General features: G+C 34.3%; 1 protein-coding gene across 9 annotated transcripts in view; it reads right to left on the bottom strand.

Annotated features, from left to right (window-relative positions):
* Nucleotides 1–20,756, bottom strand: part of ROBO2 (roundabout guidance receptor 2) — a 665,412-nt gene that overhangs the window by 127,832 nt on the left and 516,824 nt on the right. For 6 of the 9 annotated variants that reach the window (XM_070367751.1, XM_070367755.1, XM_070367761.1 and 3 more), the window contains exons 6-7: nt 20,158–20,285; nt 15,271–15,282 (exon numbers count right to left, since the gene is read on the bottom strand). In XM_070367751.1, coding sequence (XP_070223852.1) covers nt 15,271–15,282; nt 20,158–20,285 — 140 coding nt within the window. The remainder of the gene's footprint in view (nt 1–15,270; nt 15,283–20,157; nt 20,286–20,756) is intronic. The other 3 variants (XM_070367758.1, XM_070367768.1, XM_070367791.1) reach the window with 1 other exon arrangement.

Genomic DNA, 20,756 nt, shown 5'->3' with positions numbered 1-20,756 from the left:
TGTTTATTTTGTCTTTTTATTCCGAATTATAAATACATTGTATTTCTAATGAATCAAATTGCTTCTTGTCACTCAAACTAAAACCACACTAATCTCTTTGAAACTAGATTCACATTTTCATTTTTAAAATTTAAAATTGAAGATATAAAAGCATTTAACAAAGCAAAAGATTTTAAAAGTATTCAAGCCTCTGAAAATGTATAGCCTTTCTTATTGTCATCAGAAGTTGAGCCACTGGAACAAATTACATCAATCACTTTTACTTCTGTAGACTCTTCCTCTGCCCAAGATCTATATTGTAATCTTTTGTGAAGGGATATCAGATGAAGGAATTTATTTTTGAGGGTTTTTTTTTTTTTAGTTTTTTTTTTTTTTTGATGTGGACCATTTAAAAAATCTTTACTGAATCTGTTTCAATATTGTTACTGTTTTCTTTTTTTTTAATGCTTGGTTTTTTGGGCTACAAGCCAGGTGGGATTTCAGCTCTCCAACCAAAGATCGAACCCGTACCCGCTACATTGGAAGGTGAATCCTTATCCACTGGACTGCCAGAAAGTCCCTTTTTGAGGTTTTAAAAATGAAAAACTGCATCAATAATTCTACTGATAACACATCACCGTTTCAGTATTTCTGCCAGGTAGCACTGAAAATGATTTGAAAAGACAATACTTGGCTGATGGCACCAACGGGAGGGAAGAGGCAGAGAGGTGGCATTTTATCAAGCACAATAGCACAATGTGCACTCTCCACAGAATGGATTTTCTATGACGGCTCTCATTAGATATTAAAAAAAAAAAAAAAAAATTAGGTCCTCAAGCTGACAATTCAAAACACACATTTAAACCCAAATATGAATTAAAGAGTTAGAGTTATAAATTCCAGAAGAATATGCTGGTTATAAAAATGGCAATTCTTTTATATATTTCTAAGACAGAAGACTATAAAATACATATTTAGATCTTTTCTACAACCCAAAGCATTAGACAAATCTCATTTAACTATGATGTAACTACCTACTTGTTTAATCTGTTATAAGCGATTATACCTTACTGCTTCAGCAGCAACAAGAAAGGGAATGAAGCAAACAGTGGGACAATTCAATGTTCAAGTACACATGCACAGGTTTAAAAGAATATCTCCATGCAAAAAGTGCATTGGGGGATTTCCAGAAGAGTAGATCCAAATATAAAAAGGTCAATTAAGATGAGAGGTCTGGTACTGTTCACCCAAAACTGTGTTTTGGAGAATTTAAATACAATACACAGCAAATTAGATTTGATTTCTGCTAAATTATGCTTTGATACTACATTCAGCCCAAGCTGGCTTCAATCAAAGTCACGCTACAGCTCTGTTATGCTAATGCCTGCTGGTGTGAGTGAGTGGGTGATATGGAAATCAGATGGCAAACGTGAGCAGGAAGCCTGCGCTGAGCATGCAGTGGGCTTGGAGACACAAGATGGGGGACCCTAAAGGTTAATCATATCATGTTCAAAGCTGTTTTTACAGGAAAATATGACTTTCTATGGCAGACATGAACATGGAGACAGTCATGAAGCAGTTGCATGCATTAATGTGTGACAAGGCAGTTACAGGCACACTCTTCAGCTCTTTCTTTAGGTATAATTTTGCGCCTGAGTGAATAAGCTTCTTATTTCATAACAATAAAGATTATGACCTTTGTATCTTACACTCAGGTATAATTTTTTTTTGTTATTTAATATTTTTACTGATGAAATTCCAGTATTTTCTAAAGCATATTTGAAATGTACATTCTTTCATCATTTGCTTATTTGAAAGACTTGCTGAGTTGAAAACTGTTTAATACAATAACAATAATTAAAATCAATTGAGTGCTTATTAAGGGCCAGAAGGTGTGTCAAACCATCCATGGGCATCATCTCATTTAATATTCACAGAGCTCTATGCCTTAACTTCTACCATTATGATGTAAAGACCAGTAAACTGAATCTTATTAAAGGCTTTTAAAGATCTAACCAATAGATAGGAAGACAGATGATTTCTGATCCATTTGATAGTTGGACCTCTTAAACATGTGGTTCACTTCAAATCATATGACTGACAATTTATATCTATTACTAAACACAAGGGTAAAAATTATATGCTATGGTTTCCAATATGGTATAATATTGTTAAAATCATAACATGTTTTTCCTAAATAGTTGCTGTTATTGTTAAAGGACATAAAATCTATAATCTTGCTCTTTCTGTACTACTTATAAGTACAACCTTTCTGACGTACACTTATTTTAAGCCATTCTTCATTCAAAACCTACAGTGCCTTTTCTATTGCTTGCCATTGCCATGCTTGTAAATCACTCTCCTCTGTGTATCATTTTGTCTTCCATCAGCTGTCCCAGGGTTCTATCATCCGCATGCTCACCTGTGCTCAAAGCAGCTCCAGCATTTCAGCAGACGAATCTACTTTCAATCACTTGCATACATATTTGCTTGTTTTAGTGATTAATCCCTCTTGATATCTATTAGTCTTTGATCTATCTTGTCAACAACGATTAACCTGAACATACTCTAATCTTGTACTTTTCTTCTGTTCTTCCCACTTTAAGGTACTTTCCCTTGCTTGTATTATTTCTCTATCCCCTATCCCCGCGCCCACTGCCTGAGTGCCTTCATTGTTCTGTTCCATTGTAAGCTGTTACTGGTGAGGTGTGCTGTCTACTATTGTGCAATGATATAGTATCTCTATTTGGTGTGGAAAATCTCCAAATAGTGAACTGTAAATGAATAATTTGGAATAGAAAATTAAGGGGAAGAGCTACTTCATTCTTATAGTAATCTGGGTGGGGAGATGTCAAAGAAAATATGTTTGAAACTATTTCCTAATTGATTTTAATATGCCCTTCTGTACATCATTCCCACTGCACCAAAAACTTACTGTAAAATGAGTAGCTGCCACCCTGGAGTGACAAAAGCAACATACAAAAAAACACAGGTACTGTGTAATAACCAATTCTAAAGTTCTCACACAAAAAAATTAGTTAATAGGCTTAGCCCCACCAAGAAACAGCAAGAATTCACTTCATTAACATGAAATGTAAAACAGGAGTTGAATATTTACTCAGTAATCAGAATAGGTCGGCTTCTAATTGATAAATGACTGTTCCTTCAACTTATTTAATTTTATTTAATTTTTACTATTTAACACTTCACTTGATTTCCAAAGAACTTCTGTTAATAATATTGGAAATGCATAATGTCATGAAAATATTTGATTTGAAACTTATTAACACATAATCCATTTCAGGGGAAGCAATGCATTTATAATGAAAAATATAATGTAGGGATATAGGATTTAAAATGATCATTTTTATAAACCCAATTTAATCACATTTTATTCATTTGTCACTGTTTTTAAGAAATATAAACTATTAAAGTGCTAAATTATGTACCTTTCCAATTAATCAGTTTTTTACTGAGTTCATGGCAATAAACCCTCTAGATGAGTGATGTGGTTTCTTTCTCATTAGTGCCTTCCTTCTAACTAATATTAAAAATTCTTGTTCCATAATAAAAACCAATATCTATGCCTTTTTCAACAATAATTTAATAATCTACCTCTCTATATGTGATGTACATTATATATATGCTTTTTTAATGTCAAACTGAAAAAGCAAAACTACTAAAAGGTTTATTTACTGTTTCCATAAATACGGAAAGTAAAATGGTCAAAAAATTGAATGACACAAATCCCAATCTTTAGATACTTTGTCTATTTAGATTTCATATGCTACTTTCCATCTATGAGAGGTCTCGCATGTACCAACTGCATTCAGTCCTTGTATGTGAGTAAAACCCTGTGCCAATTATGCAGCTATACTCTTTATATTTTTTAACCACGGTTGTGGAATTTATTGATTATGGGAAGACTAATTTTTGTAGGTTCATATAATATTGAAAAATAAAGTAACTCATGGTCATTCAAAATCTGTTGACTAAAGCAGGCTGTGAAGCTAGTCAAACATGTTCTCTAATGTAACTACAAAATAATGTAAGTGGCCTTCTAAATTGACTGTTTTAGTAACTGGGAAAGCAAGTCCAAAGAGCATCAAAGGTACTGAGTTTTGGTGGTAAGTGGGACATGCAAATGAAAAGCATGTGTATGTTTTGTGATTGTGATTAAAATCATGCTCTTTAATTTATAGTCACAGATAATATGCTTCTTCTTGAAAATGAGCAATGTAAATATAGAAAATGAAATAATTCTACAACTATCTAGAAAAAATAGAATGCCCTGGCAAAGGATAAGTTCATTTGTTTCAAAATACCTTGCACATTTAAATCTCATCGGCAAGCATGTAAAAACAGAGTTAAAATAAACAGCTCCACCACAGCTTCACTGGACCCTGATGCTGGGAAAGCTAGAAGGCAGGAGGAGAAGGGGAAGACAGAGGACAAGATGGTTGGACGGCATCACCCACTCAATGGACATGAGTTTGAGCAAGCTCTGGAAGATGGTGAAGGACAGGGAAGCCTGTCTGGCATGCTGCAGTCCATGGGGTTGCAAAGAGTCAGACAGGACTGAGTGACTGAACAACAACTCCACAGACATTTTGTACTTAACCTTTTTTTTTTTTTTTTTTACGAGAAGCCCCCAAGTAATAAATTTGTACTAGAAATAAATTCAGATGTTTGTTGGCACTTTAACTCATATAATAGCATTTAATTATTTTAAGCATTTACTGGTATTATTTAGTGTCAGGGTCTGAGGGTACTAAGATCTCTGTTCTCTGGAACTTACTGCCTACCAGAGGAAACTTACATGAAAATAATCAAGCATGATACAACGTGAGGAACATGATAAGAGTTGTAATACAGGACGTCCCACCATTACAAAAGGAACTTGACGTTGTCTCCGACAGTTGGGGAAAGCATTGAAACAGAAAAAGAGACAGTAAGAGATAGATTTGTTCTTTTGAGATAAAGCAGGTAAGAAAGGAAGAGGGTGAAGTTGTTCCTCACAGAGGTTAAAACACATGCCTTATGTTAGAGACAGAAGTTTTCTGGATTGCACCAATGTACTATTACCATCACCTGGCTTCACTGACCCCTTTAGAAAATCAGGTAAATGTTTGTTAAACTGAAGGATTTATGCTGGTGTAACCATGTATTTTTCTATGTAAATGGGCTTTACTGACTTTATCAAGTCCAATGTAATCCTCTAATGGTATTAAATATTTCTATATTGCAGTAAATTTAATAGTTAACATAAAGTGTTTTGCTGGACATGTTTACAGATCATTTTACACTTTAGTGTATGTGAAATTACTAAAATAGATTTGTACTTCAATTATAGGCAAGTACAGGAAATCATTACCTATAGGAAATCATCCTAAAATCTAACATATGATTTTAATGAACTCTTGAATTAAGTTATAAATGGAGAAAAATTTAAACAAATTCTGATTTTTGAAAATCACATTTTCCCATATTATTCTGTCCTTCACCAATAGTAGCTTTGCTTCTCTACTGTGCTTTCCTGACTAAAATACTGAAAATACAATAAAACAGTAAAATTTTGTTTTCTTTAAGAGACCGTTATTTCCAAGGAAAATACCATTACTATTAAAACAAATGAATTATTAAGTACAACAATATTTACATTATTCTTTAAAAAGATCTCATTTTCACCAGGGGAAGAAAAATAGTCAAAGGAGTGATTAAAAAAAAATCCTCTCTAGATACTAACTAGGAAAGCTAGAGTCCTCAATATTGCAAGTAGAAGAGGTTGTAAGTGTGGAGGTGAGGAGGGAAAACTATAGCTTAAAAAAGGCTCTTCGTGTAAATGGTGAGACAAGACATCCATTTTCACTCACTTAACCTGTCAACTTGCCAGAACTGTCATGTCAGCACTCCAGCTAAACCACGAGGGCTGATCATATCCCATTATCTCATTTTTTAGAAAAAGATTGCATGAAGATGCCAATCAGAAAAAAAAAAAAAAAAAGGGCGGGGTGGGGACGTGCAGCTAAGGAACAAATGTACTGATGCTGAAGTGCTGCTTAGTTAACGGAATTTTAATATGCAACTGCAATGTTTCTTAATAACATTAATTACACACTTAGTAAGGCACCATCCTAACTCATTAGTGCCTTCTTTTTTGTTGTATTTTATCTCCTACTAGCAGAATGGGGACTATATGATTGGCCTGTTACCATTAATGTTGCTTAATCTTTTTATAGCACTATTTAAAGCTGCTTGCATAAACATTTTCTAGGCAAGTATTACCTATGTGTGCATATGTGTGTATCAATTAACTGCACCAACACTTGGCATACCCCTACCATGTGTAAATGTTGTGCTAGACCTAGAGGCAGCAGAAAGATAAACACAACAATGTACTTACTGACAAAGAGCTAATAGTTTTGTAGGGGAGATGAAAATAATATCCCCAATAAATCTAGGAAGTACTGTTTGCCATAAGAGATATTTAAAAAGGCATTCAGACATATTTTAATTCAAAATTTAATTTAATTTGGTAGTTTATATATTTTTAATGAATCTAATTATGTAGTATTCCCTAGAGTGACATTTCATACATTTAAAAAAGTAGTGTAGTAATTCAAATGTCATGCATATAATATTTAGGTGTAATGTACATCATGATATATATTTTATGACATATATATATATAAATATATAAGGTGGTATCTTTCTGTCAGTGAAATATTGTAATTTATAGAAGTGAAGGCAATAGCAACCCACTCCAGTACTCTTGCCTGGAAAATCCCATGGACGGAGGGGCCTGGTAGGCTGCTATCTATGGGGTCACACACAGTCATACAACTGAAGCGACTTAGCAGCAGCATAGAAGTGAAAATTTTTCTTAGAAGGTGTGATTAACACATTAATGCTATTTCTTTCTGACAATAGCCAGTGAAGTTTTCTAATACTAATCTCATAATACTGTTTCTACTCCTCCCTGGTGGTATAGATGGTAAAGAGTCTGCGTGCAATGCAGGAGACCTGGGTTTGATCCCTGGGTTGGGAAGATTCCTTGAAAGGAATGGCAACCCACTCCAGTAGTCTTGCCTGGAGAATTTCATAAACAGAGGAGCCTGGCGGGCTACAGTCCATGAGGTCACAGTCAAACATGACTTTTACATTACTGTGATATTTGACATTTATAGTACTTTATTTTTAATTACTAAGTAAACATGCTGTTTATTTTTATTTGAAAAGACTCCAAAATTAATGAGTTTTTTATTAATTAGTTTAAAATTAAAGATTTTTAATATTTAGGTTAATATCATTCAGAAAACTAAGATCATGGCATCTGGTCCCATCACTTCATGGGAAATAGATGGGGACACAGTGGAAACAGTGTCAGACTTTATTTTTTGGGGCTCCAAAATCACTGCAGATAGTGACTTCAGCCATAAAATTAAAAGGCACTTACTCCTTGGAAGGAAAGTTATAACCAACCTAGATAGCATATTCAAAAGCAGAGACATTACTTTGCCAACAAATGTCTGTCTAGTCAAGGCTATGGTTTTTCCAGTGGTCATGTATGGATGTGAGAGTTGGACTGTGAAGATAGCTGAGTGCTGAAAAATTGATGCTTTTGAACTGTGCTGTTGGAGAAGACTCTTGAGAGTCCCTTGGACTGCAAGGAGATCCAACCAGTCCATTCTAAAGGAGATCAGTCCTTGGTGTTCTTTGGAAGGAATGATGCTAAAGCTGAAACTTCAATACTTTGGCTACCTAATGTGAAGAGTTGACTCATTGGAAAAGACTCTGATGCTGGGAGGGATTGGGGGCAGGAGGAGAAGGGGACAACAGAGGATGAGATGGCTGGATGGCATCACCGACTCGATGGATGTGAGTTTGAGTGAACTCCGGGAGTTGGTGATGGACAGGGAGGCCTGGCGTGCTGCAATTCATGGGGTTGCAGAAAGTCAGACAGGACTGAGCAACTGAACTGAACTGAACTGAATGAAATAAAGGCTTTTTGCTCCACCTTCCTCTATTAAATGCAACAAAAGAAATGAATAATATGGAAAAACTACCATAACACCAAACCACAAATTATGAAGTCCTCTTGCCAATCATGGTTGAATCTGGAGGAAAATGAGCACAGAAAATGAACAATAACTAGACTCAATCCACAATCCTTTATCAATACCAATTTCACAAGAAGTATCTGTCAACACTGCAAGAGCCCATTCCATCATCCCTTGATAGGGAAAAGGAGATTGGGAGTTAAGAAGGAGACTTGGGAAATATGAGAGACGACTTCAAAGTTAACCAACTAAAATTCACAAGTCAGGAGAGAAGGCACTGTAGGAAAAAAAGGCCCAGTCGATTATGGATAGGGAAAGTTTAAGGTGGCCCCCATTACCTTCACTTCCTGAAGTTACTCCCATGATTGTTATGTGACAAAAGGGATTTTGTAGATGTAATTAAGGTCACTAATCAGTCGACCTTAAGATAGGTCTTAGGGACCTTAAGGTTAATTTAGGGGTGTAACCCAATCACAAAAGACCTTTCAATCAGGGGATTTTCTACAGCTGAAAGGATTCAAGGGGTCACTGCTGACTTTGAAGGCTGTGGTAACCACATGCAAAGGTCAGCAAGCAAACTGCGAGCAGCTTCTGGCTGGCAGCACACAAGAAGATGGTGATATCGATGCTACAGCTACAAAGAACTTAATACTGCCAATAACCTCCATGAATTCTGAAGTGGATTCTTCTGGAGAGTCTTCAGAGAAGTGCTCAGCCTGATCAACATCTTGACCTGGCCTATGAGGTGCTAAGAAGAGGACTGAGTTGAGTCTGATTGAGCTACAAAACTGTGGCCTAAAAAATGGGTGCTGTTTAAAGACAGAAATATAGATTAATGGAACAAAATAGAAAGCCCAGAGATAAATCTATGCACCTATGGACACCTTCTCTTTGACAAAGGAGGCAAGAATATACAATGGAGAAAAGACAATCTCTTTAACAAGTTGTGCTGGGAAAACTGGTCAACCACTTGTAAAAGAATGAAACTAGAACACTTTATAACACCATACACAAAAATAAAATCAAAATGGATTAAAGGTCTAAACATAAGACCAGAAACTATAAAACTGCTAGAGGAAAACACAAATATGATGCATGAAGCAGGGCCCTCAAAGCTGGTGCACTGGGGCAACCTAGAGGGATGGGATGAGAGGGAAGTGGAAGGGGGTTCAGGACGAGGGAACACATGTACACCCATGGCCGATTCATGTCAATGTATGGCAAAAACCACCACAATATTGTAAGGTAACTAGCCTCAAATTAAAATCAATAAATTTTTTAAAAAGGGTGCTGTTTAAGTCCCTCGATCTGTGGGCACTTGTTACATAGCTGTGGAAAAACTAGTATGCCTAAAAAGCAATTCATTACAAAGCAGGAAGTATGAAGGAAGATGAAGAGGGTTTTATATAGAATATAGGGAGCTGGTAACCTAAAGTGGCGGAGAAGGCAATGGCACCCCACTCCAGTGTTCTTGCCTGGAGAATCCCAGGGACAGGGGAGCCTGGTGGGCTGCCATCTATGGGGCCGCACAGAGTTGGACACAACTGAAGTGACTTCACTTTCACTTTTCACTTTCATGTATTGGAGAAGGAAACAGCAACCCACTCCAGTGTTCTTGCCTGGAGAATCCCAGGGACAGGGAAGCCTGGTGGGCTGCCATCTATGGGGTCGCACAGAGTTGGACACGACTGAAGCGACTTAGCAGCAGCAACCTAAAGTGGTCTGTTCTGTATTACTAAAATCATTAGCATACCAAGAGGAAAGTAACATGTTTTTGAGAAAATATTCAAGATAAGAGTCTAAGTAGAGGTTACTGAATGACCCTGATACTTTTCACTTTCTCTTCTCCAAACATGCAAACTCTAGTTTTTAGCCATTAACTAGATGGTTAATCAAATAGGGACTAAAAGAGATTTATGCAAAACTAAATAAAACAATAAACTTATATTAACTAATTACTTCTCTAATGAATGACAGAAAATAACATAATCATTAGTCAAAGGGAGATAAATATCTATATCTTCCAAATATAACATAAGGGAACAGAGAAATACTTTAGAATAAATAGCTGTTTATAGTCTAAATAGAATTATATACAACAGGGTCACTCTTAAAAAAAAGACACAAACAAAAATCTCAAGAGGTTAAGGGGCTAAAAGACAAGTGGAGAAGAATGCTTTGTTCAAGCTTATCAAGGAAATTAACAAAATTTAAAGACATATAATTGAGAAATAGGAAAATGATAACTGCAACTGAAAAAGGAAGGTGATAAATAGGCATTAAGAAATCAAACAATATGAAAAACGATAATGTCAAAATTATTATAGATAAGTTAACAAATATGGAATTGAGACAAAGGAAAGCCAATATAACTGATGTATTTGAGGAAAAGAACTGAGAAAGGAAAAATATCCAGAGATAAAACAGAAGAAATCATATTTAAATAAAGTAAATTAAAACATGAATCTGTAGATTTAAGGGGTTGTGCTGTTCCAAGAACATTAGACACAGGTGATCAGGCTCAAGGTATAACCCAGCAAAGTTACTGAAAGAAGGGAATATATTGATATTCATATTAGTATTCATAAAAGGGTATCCCACTGAGGATAAAAATATTTTGTGAACCTTGAATTTCACTACAGAATTATTCAATATGAAGACAATTGAAAGTCTGAGAAAAAAAAATGACTCAATAAATTTATACCTACCCTTCAAATTAGAGGCATTGAACAGACATTGTCAAACACAAAAGATGCTTCCAAAAGAATCAAGTGACCAACCAAGCATGAGAAGTAACCAGGACTTGATTTTTCACTTTAAAAATTAGCATTAGCTAAAGATATTTTAAATGTTTCACATCATGGGAACACTGTTAGAATATACACAATTGAATGCATTTTTAACCTACTATTTAATCAAAACATATGGAGCCATGAAAAATGTGATACTTAATAAAAATTAAATGGGAGTCTGCATAAAGTAGCTAATTAGTGCCAGGTGCAGGACACATTAAGGGCTCCTAGGAGAGAGATGATCACTTCAGGTCTTGGGGTAACAGCTTGTCCAAAGAAGAAAGGCTGCAGAGAATACAAGTATAGAAAGAAAGAAAGTGAAGTCGTTTAGTCGTGTCCGACTGTTTGTGACCCCATGGACTGTAGCCTACCAGGCTCCTCCCTCCATGGGATTCTCCAGGCAAGAGTACTGGAGTGGGTTGACATTTCGTTCTCCAGGGGATTTTCCCGACCCAGGGATCAAACCCAGGTCTCCCGCATTCCAGGCAGACGCTTTAACCTCTGAGCCACCAGAGGTTTCCTCCTAAGAGATGCTTGGGAGGTCTTTTGCAGAAAAGCTGACCTTGACATGAGAGGATTCATATATAGCATCTATCTAGTTACTGATTTAAAAAAAAAACTGTAATATTTCCATTATTAAGTTAAATTATATCCTGCACATAGTTTTCCAAATGTCAAGGTGGGGTGGAGGGTGGAGGTGTTGAAAAACCAGTTGTATTATTTTTAAAGTAGTATCTGCTTTATAGCATAATATTTTCTGAATGAATTTTTCCAGGCACTCACTTTTTATTGGACTTTTTAGTGGCCTCAATAAAATGCTTCAGAGCATGTTATAGGAAAGAAAAAACTACACTTCAACTTGAAACAGAACTTTCTAAAATGAGGTTATGTTAATTTTTGTGTTTAAACAAAGATTGAAAAAATATGTCCCGAAAGATTTCTGTTTAAACAGTGGCTGCATCTTCAAAATAATAATAATAAAAGATGGGAATTTTGCCCGAAACGTTTACATGCCTATCCCAGGGACGGTGGAGCCTGGTGGGCTGCCGTCTATGGGGTCGCACAGAGTCGGACACGACTGAAGCGACTCAGCAGCAGCAGCAGCATACTTACACACTCCTGTGTGGCCAATTATATTCTATAGAAAGAAACATACTTTTGAGTTACTAAATTAGGAAATAATTGTAAGTTTCTATAATGTTGTGTATTGTCAATTTGTTTTTGATGTGAAATGAGTTTCACCTGATATACCCAGCTTTTCGTTTCCATACTGGAGGCAATCAGTATGTGGCAGATGGTACATAAGACACAAAATGAAGCAGGCCTCACCATCACATGCAAGGCAGCTGGTAGATTTGACAGTTCTTTTCCAAATTACTCATCATGTTTTGAGTTGCTGCTAGGAAAAAAATGTGTTGCCCATCTCCAAAATAGATGTTCTTTTTTACTTTTAAGCTTGGGAAAGACTTCCAATAGAAAATAAGACAGATGGGCATAGGAAGCAAGATATTTATCCCTATTTAGAACCTTGTCTTCTGTTAGTTCCCTCATCATAAGAGTTTTCCAAACAAACAAATGAATATTTCAACATTCAGACTTAACTATGCCCTAGGATGTACTTTTGCTTCTCATATAAAAAATGCCGTTGGGACAGAGAAAAGTCAACATCACAGAATGGGCTGGTGGATTTTTAATGACTAAAGTGGCATTTGTCGAGATTCTGTGGTAAAGATAACTAAGGAAGTTAGATTCCAGGACTCTTGGAGGTGTTGATGACAATGCACATGAGAAGTGAAATCTGAGAACACTTTCTTCGGTTGGCACTTATGTGATTGTTTGCTTTCAGTAAGATTTTTCACATTGAAGATCCTCAAACTCAAGAGTGTTTCTCATCCTCTCAAAAGTACAGCAAAGAAGGTGTTTATTCCCACTGTAAATTGCATAGAGTTTCCAATTCTTTGACTCATATGCAGCTTATAAGAGTTATCCAGTTTGGAAGTTTACAATGATTTCTAAAAGGGTTTTCCCCACAGACTACCAAGCTTCATCTGGTATGGAATGTAATGATTGATTTCTGAATCTATAAGTATTCCAGAATCTGCATATATTTCTAATTTTCTTTTAAAAGCTTTAGATAGGAACTACCCACTGAATTTTCTCTAAATCTTATACATTTGGTACATATTTCTTCACATAGTTTATACTAGCATCGAAGATGGATTTTCCTCTGCTTTCTGTGGTTTCTACTTTGTAGAACACTGTTTATGCTACTGCTAAGACTTTCAAAGTTAAAAGACATTTAGTCTATTAACAAATATTAATAATGTAGTTTTCTAGCATCTGAATGTTTAATTCAAGATTTTACTTAATTTGTATCTTCTAACCTTACAATAAAAGTTGCCATATCTATAATTCCTGAATTAAAATTGATGTAAAAAATTGATGCAAAGAAAAAGCAAATAATTTGCTCATTATCAGTCTTCTTTGGTGATCCAATAAAAGCATATCAAACATTCAGTTTCCCAAATTAATAGTAGTTGTCAAGTTTAAAGTATAGTTCTTCATATCTCTGAACACTGTCATGTCATTCAAGAAAGATTTATGAAATGACAGACTTTCCCAGAATAAAGTACAATGTGTCAAGAAGCTATTCTTTAGTTCCTGTCCAATGGGAATTTAAGAAATCATTTTGAAAAAGAATAAAAACAGAAATAAATTTTGAATTGCTTTGTAGGTTACAAATACATCTAATACCCTGCATACATCATATTTTCTAATCAATGTATTTTTATTCAAGAGTTTTTATATACTGAAAATTATTAACATATTGTTCTATGTTTTGGGAACTTGCAAAATAATATAGATCAAGTGGTCATGGTTTATTGGCATAAAATTTTTATATACAAAGATCTATAATTTAATGTGATTTTTCCTGTTAATTTGCAAGGTTATTATTTTATTCTTTCCCACTTCTTAATTTTTGATGTCATACCATAAATATGTAAACTTATCAATATGAATTCTTTTTTTTCCTATCTATATGAATTCTTACAAATGCAAAAACTATAATATATTCCTTAACCTTCTAAAAGTATCAGTTGTAAAAAGTATGATCAATTAAATGGTGTTTTAAGGAAAAAATGTCTACGGTTTATGTTGAAATTAATGATAAGCCATAAGTATATTCCAGAAATACTGAAATGTGAAATAATATGTCTCAGAAAATAGAAATGTGTTAACCAATGTTGACATACAAAACTTTTCACATATATGGTCAATCTTTAATTCAATTTATTCCTACATTAGTTCTGATAAGTAAGGACTTTTCTCTCAATTTTATACAGGAAGTGACTGGGGATTAGGAATGTTGAATAACTGACAAATGAAGTTCTGCTTGGAAATAGCAGAACAGAAATTCAGATTAGGAAGCCAAAGTTCTCTTTACTATATTTGCTATCTATATAAGAAGATATTACATAACAATAATGTCTGTGAATGTTTCAACCAATGGGGGAAAAAGGTTATGAATCTGGATGACTGTATACCAAATGTTAATAATGTCAAGCCAGTATATTAACGAAGCTTTTGAAGTTGGGTGACCAAGATATATAGCTCTGTCAAATTGAAAAACTTATTAAAGTACCTCTTGGTATATTAAAGAAGCAATCCATTTAAGCATATATCTATCTATTTACTTTTAACACAATTACCAAGATTTTTTTTATTCAAACACATTTCTTGATAGGTTAAGCTAAACTTTAAAAGAAATGCAGAAAGTTTATTAAAAAATATTTTATCTCTGTTTAAAAATAATTACCACTTAAATTAATGCAAGCACAAGCTGTTAATTTCAGTTTTGCAAAGCCAAATGAAGAATGATATAGTCAATTAATTTTTCATGCCAAAGAACACAGATCATCACTCCATTTTCTTCTAGGTGTAAGCATCGACTTACAATAACTTGAAGCATTCTACTAAAGTTTGTTTAAGTGGCATGCAGATAAAAGTGTGCAGCAGTAAAAAATAACCCTTACAAAGCGGAGACTCCAAGCAGCTTAAAATATATGTGCATAAAATAATAAAACTTCTTAATCTAGTTCATAATCTTTCATCTTAACAAATATCAAACATAATGATTTGACTCACGCAAGAAAACTGAAGTGTAATTTTCTCAAGAAAAGTTAGCAGTATATAATATTCACCATTCACATATTCTTTTACATGAAAATTTTACCTATTAATTGCAGAGTAATAAAAAGTAACTACATGGCTTAGTACAGTGATGAAAAAGTCAGAAGCAACTTTTACAGCAGACAGTCCTTCAAGTAATATTTTAACAAGGGTGAACACATGTATTTCAATCTGTCATATCCTAATATGTATGAGCTATGAAGCATTATACAAAGCCATGCGAAATGGATAGAAGGATGGCTACTTACCCACAGGGCGAGCTGTAGACATTACAATGGTGTGGTGAAAACATAAAAAAGAAATTAAAAAAAAAGAAAGAAAAGAAAATTATCAGAATGCATGATGTGTAATGTTACATTTAAGTATGGACAGTAGGGTGATTTCTAGTGTCATTATTCAAGTATGAACATGATGTCCTAGCTTGATAAAAACTGAACATTATAAATACAAGTCTAAGAAAACAATTACTTTGCATGCTGAGATTAACTCTAAGCAATTTGACAGATATTATACATGAGGTCTTATCATCATCATCACTTACTACAGTTATTATTTCAAAGATCTTTTTAACAGCCTTGTGTTATCCCAAAGTTAAGAACCTGATGAATATAACTATTCAAGTCACAGACTAGCAAATGTCATGTCAATAAAAGAAGGCCTCACTGTCTGATTTAAATAGCAATTGGATTTTAAGCATGGTTAGTCAGAACCATTACAGGGACTACAGAAAAAGCCCCTGACGCTGCTTTTCAGCCAGTAATAAGTTAAGATCACATCACTTTTCATCCGTGGACAGGATGGATGAAAATATAACAAATAGGTTGGAACATCCTTAGAGATTTCAACTGAGGAGCTCTCTAACCACTGTTAAGCTCTTTTCTTTTTTTGGCAGAGGGCAGGAAACAATGACTGACAAATTGATTCTTGTTCACACAGAGAATGGCTTTCAAACTGCTGCTTCAACAAATTATTATTTTTTATTATTCCATAACTTTCAATCACTAAAATCAGTTGAAATAGGCTACCCCTTTTATAAATGCACAGAAATTGAAAGAGACACACATGGGCTTAATAATACTTTCTGTAAAAAGAATATTGCCAAGTCAATTTAGATAGTAAACCACTTTGTATAAAAGCAATAGGCAAATATAAAACATATGGCCCCATTATTCAAAGGAAGAAGAAATCAATTTAGTAGCATTTGAACTTTTATGAAAACTTACATTTCAAAATATAAATTTATTCAACAAACAAGTGCTTCACTCATATCCCAGTGGATAAAGCTCTAGTGCAAACACAATGTAACCCTCAAACTTGTGAGTAGTTTTGTCTTGATTTCTTCTTGGGCATGGTGAGACAGATACAGCCATTGAAACCATATCTACAGACATTCATTCACTCACTCGACAAATATATCACAATTCTAGCTCTGTGGAATCTTTGAAACTGTTCTGGAACTTCTTCTCTATAAGATTCATGGTCTTAGGATATTATTCACAATTAAAGTGGGGAAGACCATTCAAAGAAGAATAAAGCAATTATAGCAACTGAATGAAAATTCAGCTTGGTGAAAGTTCAGCTTGGTGAAACTCTTAGCGTGTCCTAGAGTCTATAGAGGATTTACTACAGCAAGAGGAAGAAAGTAAGCTGAACTATACACAATAATTTCTTTCTTTTTTCGGAGGGGCACACAACAATAACAACTAAAAACACAACAGACTAACAATAAATTTGTGCCAAAAGACTGTTCTATACATCAGTGACTCTTTTGCTGTCTTGTATACAGGATTCATGTTGATATATGGCAAAACCAATACAATATTGTAAGTTAAAAAAGAAAAAAAAATAAATAAATTTGTGCCTTATTCTAACGAATAAGAGTTCTCAGTTTTACAAATGTGTAGTAGAAAAAGAACTTAGTTTCTAATTTTTGAATTTTATTTTTCAGGTGCCACTTTTGAATCTGAAACATAATGTTTCCTTTAGAAACAAAAAGCCATTTTGAGTCTAAAGAGACAAAAGAAAAAAGAAATGGTAAGAAATCATGTTTAAAGAAAGAAAATACATTTCTGTTTCATTTAGTCTCAGGTAATTCCAAGAAAATTAGAACTTTAGTGCTCTAGAAATAGTTTTTGAAATTGTTCAAGTTTTCCTAATAAGCCTTGTTTAGGCGAAGCCAACTTAAGCAATTAAAAAAATGGGAAAAACGTGTTTACAAATATGCAGTTTGTGTTCACTTATTTTGGAGCCACGTTCAAATGTTCTATCAGACCGTGAATTACTTGATAAGAATATAAATATCAGGAGGCTTACTGTTGTCTAGAAATATCTTTCTAATTTTATGTTTGTCTGGTCAGCAAAGAGAACTACTTGCTATTATGTTTAATTTTATAGTCTATTTTCACCATATTTCTGAAGTGGAAAACAACTGAGTAAGTCTGTTTAAAATTTTGATTATAAAACTTTCTTTCTTTTTCTTTTCCAAAATTGGATAAAGTAAATATCATGATAAAATTTCAGCAGAAACATCACAATAAAACTTATTGTCTTTGTCACAAAGCAACATTTCATCCTGAGGGGAAAAAAAAAACAGCAGTGGATGTTTTCAAAATCAGCAAATTATACTAAACTGTGTCCTTGCGTTAAATGGATGAAAATGGATGTGGCCCTCTTTGGTCAGTTGACCCTGTTCTGATAAAACAATCCAGAGAAGGGTTGAACATTTCATTTACGTGCATGGAAAAATGAGTGTAAAATACTAAGCTGCAGATAATGGTTTTTTTTTCCCTGTTAACCTCTTAGCATGAGAAATCCCAACCGCTTTTCCTAATGTTTTTAAACAATTTTTACTCCACAGTCTATTATATTATGGGGATTTTTATTCTTTAACCCTGTTTTTGACACATTAGTCAGATGAAAATAAATACCAAATAGATTAAACTCTCTAATGCATCTTTAGGACACACATCAGGGGAGAGATCATTAAGGTTTGCTGCTTTTAAAAAAAGTCCTATTGAGAACAAACAACTCTTTCTATCTGTTTTGTACATTAGCTTCAAACATCCACTGAGGAGGAGCAGGCTTTGCTAAATGAAATAGTAAACCTGAAACTTTCAACAAATTATGAAAATAATTAGCTGGGGAAGTATCTTAAAGCGAACAGACCACTTCAAATCTCATTCATCCAAGCATTCAAGTATAAAAGGAACCCTCTTGCTTCTATAAACAAACAGCTCCTCACATTTCTCACCATTTGTTTGGTCACCAAATATTTTTTGACTAGAACATTTCTTGGTGAGTTGTTTATTTTTTCCACTTACTTCAGAAAAAGTAAACAAACAAACTTCAGGGGAAATATGGTCAGGTGAATTGCTTTTGCAAAGGGCTGACTAGATAAAAGCAAATAAATATATATACATATACATATTATCTACCAGAAAATGTAGATTAACCATAGTGAAGAGGCTTACAAAGGCTTTCAGATTTTGCTCATATATTATCAGTATATATATATATGTATATGTATATATATATTTGATTGGTGTATGTTCATAGCTTTTTAAAGAAATGAAAATATTTTTAAACAACTGGCTTGCCAATTTTGTTTAAATTTATTCTGCATCTAAGTCCAACCTAGAATGTCTGGAAGGAGGAAAATGAATTAAGTGGAAGAGGAACAGAGTGATTAAGAAGTTTGGAAATCACCAATATTTTTCTAGGTATCCAGAATCATCTAAACATTCAGAATGTCTCCTAATAATTACCTGGAGGAAGATAAGTTTTTGTTTTTTTTTAATGATATGATGCCCAAATAATGTGTGTTAGTTGCTCAGTCATGCCTGACTCTCTGCGACCCCTGGCTCCTCTGTCCATGGAATTTTCCAGGCAAGAATACTGGAGTGGGTTACCATTTCCTCCTCCAGGGGATCTTCCCGACCCAAGTATCGAACCTGGGTCTCCTGCATTGCTGGCAGATTCTTTACCATCTGAGCCGCAAGGGAAGCCCAAATTATACATCATGCAAAAATCATTTTTCTTACCAGATAGAAGACCAGTCTGAGAGTCCCTCACATACTTCTTGCCAATCCAAATTCTTCCAAGCCTTTCACCTAATCTTGTGTAAACTGCAAGTAAAACTGCACAAGGCTGAGGTCTGACTAGACAAAGTGAAATACAACTGAGACATGGATGTAAACTTGCAGTCAAACTTCTTTATTGAGAGTGATGGGAGGAGGAGGCATCAGCTGAGGGATGAAAGGCTGAAAGACTGAGCAATGGATGTACTTGCTGATCTCTGTTAAGTCCTGTGAGTGTACACAATGCCATGGGTAATATCTATTTGGCAAAGGTAAGTGTAGCTGTGCACACGTACTATTTGGTACCTTGGGCTATATAATTTACTCCTGTGGATCAACATGCACTGCCAGGAAGACGCTTAATTCATTCTAGCTCACTGTAGGGTTAAGTAATGCTTTCTTTCCCTTATAAGCAATGGCAGGGAGTCTATAAATGGAAATTATTCCATGACTGAGAAAGTGCATGACACCCAGAAAGTGAAAGCTAATACAGGAGCAGCACTGACTATTTCAATTATTTAAGGCCAACGGACTTCACAAATCACTCTCTAAATCAGATTTCCTCAACGTGGGAGTTCCTTTGTATCCATTTTCCACCTTTGGAAGCAGTGTTAGTTTTTTTTTTTTTTTTTTTCAGATTGCTTTTTGAATGCTGAAATGAAAAAGAATTTCAAGAAAATTGTCTCCTAGTATAAAGTGACAATCTAGTAAACAGAAAACTGAGTTATCTTTGAAACTAGTGACATTTAAAAGCTGTAATTAGATCAAAACAATGGAAACACAAAAGATTAGCGTACATCTTTTTTATTTTTCAGATTTAATTTTAAACTGTTAGCTGTTATTTATTAAATAAAAATTAATCACTTCAAATGCACATCCTTTCAAATCCAAATTTGAAAGTAATTTTATTTCAATTAAAAATGGAGAGGACACAAAATTCAGGCATTTTATGTACTAATAAAACAGTGCAAGCTATTATTTTGATTATGAGTTCACTTACCAATTTAACCAAATATTAGTCTGTTAGTTCAGTTATATTTCACATCTTAAGTCTCTTACCTCGGACTGTGAGGGTAGCAGAAGCTTCTACTTTTCCAACCCGATTCTCTGCAATACACATATAGGTGCCTTCATCTGTACTCATTGCCTTTTTAATTCTCAGTGTGTAATCATCTTTGATGTCATACCTGTGTAGAATATGGATTGGCTTTATTCAATAACATTGGTTGCATTTAGACAACACTTAGTATTCACCTTCATTTTTCTCTTTTATACTGTATTTTACCTAAAATAAAACACACACACACACAACATTCAGTCATCAAGTATAACTACTTTGATTAAAGGTATTGCTAATAGGATCAATAATTTCATATCTGATCTCTAGCTGTTTGATTATCAATTACCTATAATTTAGGTGTCTATACAACTCTGCATCAAAACCATCAACAGCATTATTAATACTTTGGCTTTTTCTGATAGATCTTAGTATAATATTAGTGTGTGTTTCAGTTTCTTGGTGAGTTATATTTTGTAAGTTACACTACCTTCAAATATATGATTTATTTTTAGGCACTGTGAATATAATAGAGCTGAAATATATTAAAGAAGAAAATTCTCTTATTTGTTGGCAAACTGACAAAAGGGACTTTGGCTAA

The sequence above is a fragment of the Bos mutus genome, chromosome 1 (genome assembly GCF_027580195.1).
Source record: "Bos mutus isolate GX-2022 chromosome 1, NWIPB_WYAK_1.1, whole genome shotgun sequence".
NCBI classification, from domain to species: domain Eukaryota; kingdom Metazoa; phylum Chordata; class Mammalia; order Artiodactyla; family Bovidae; genus Bos; species Bos mutus.
The sequence above is the reverse complement of the archived record's forward strand: the minus strand, read 5'-3'. Positions and strand labels throughout refer to the sequence as shown.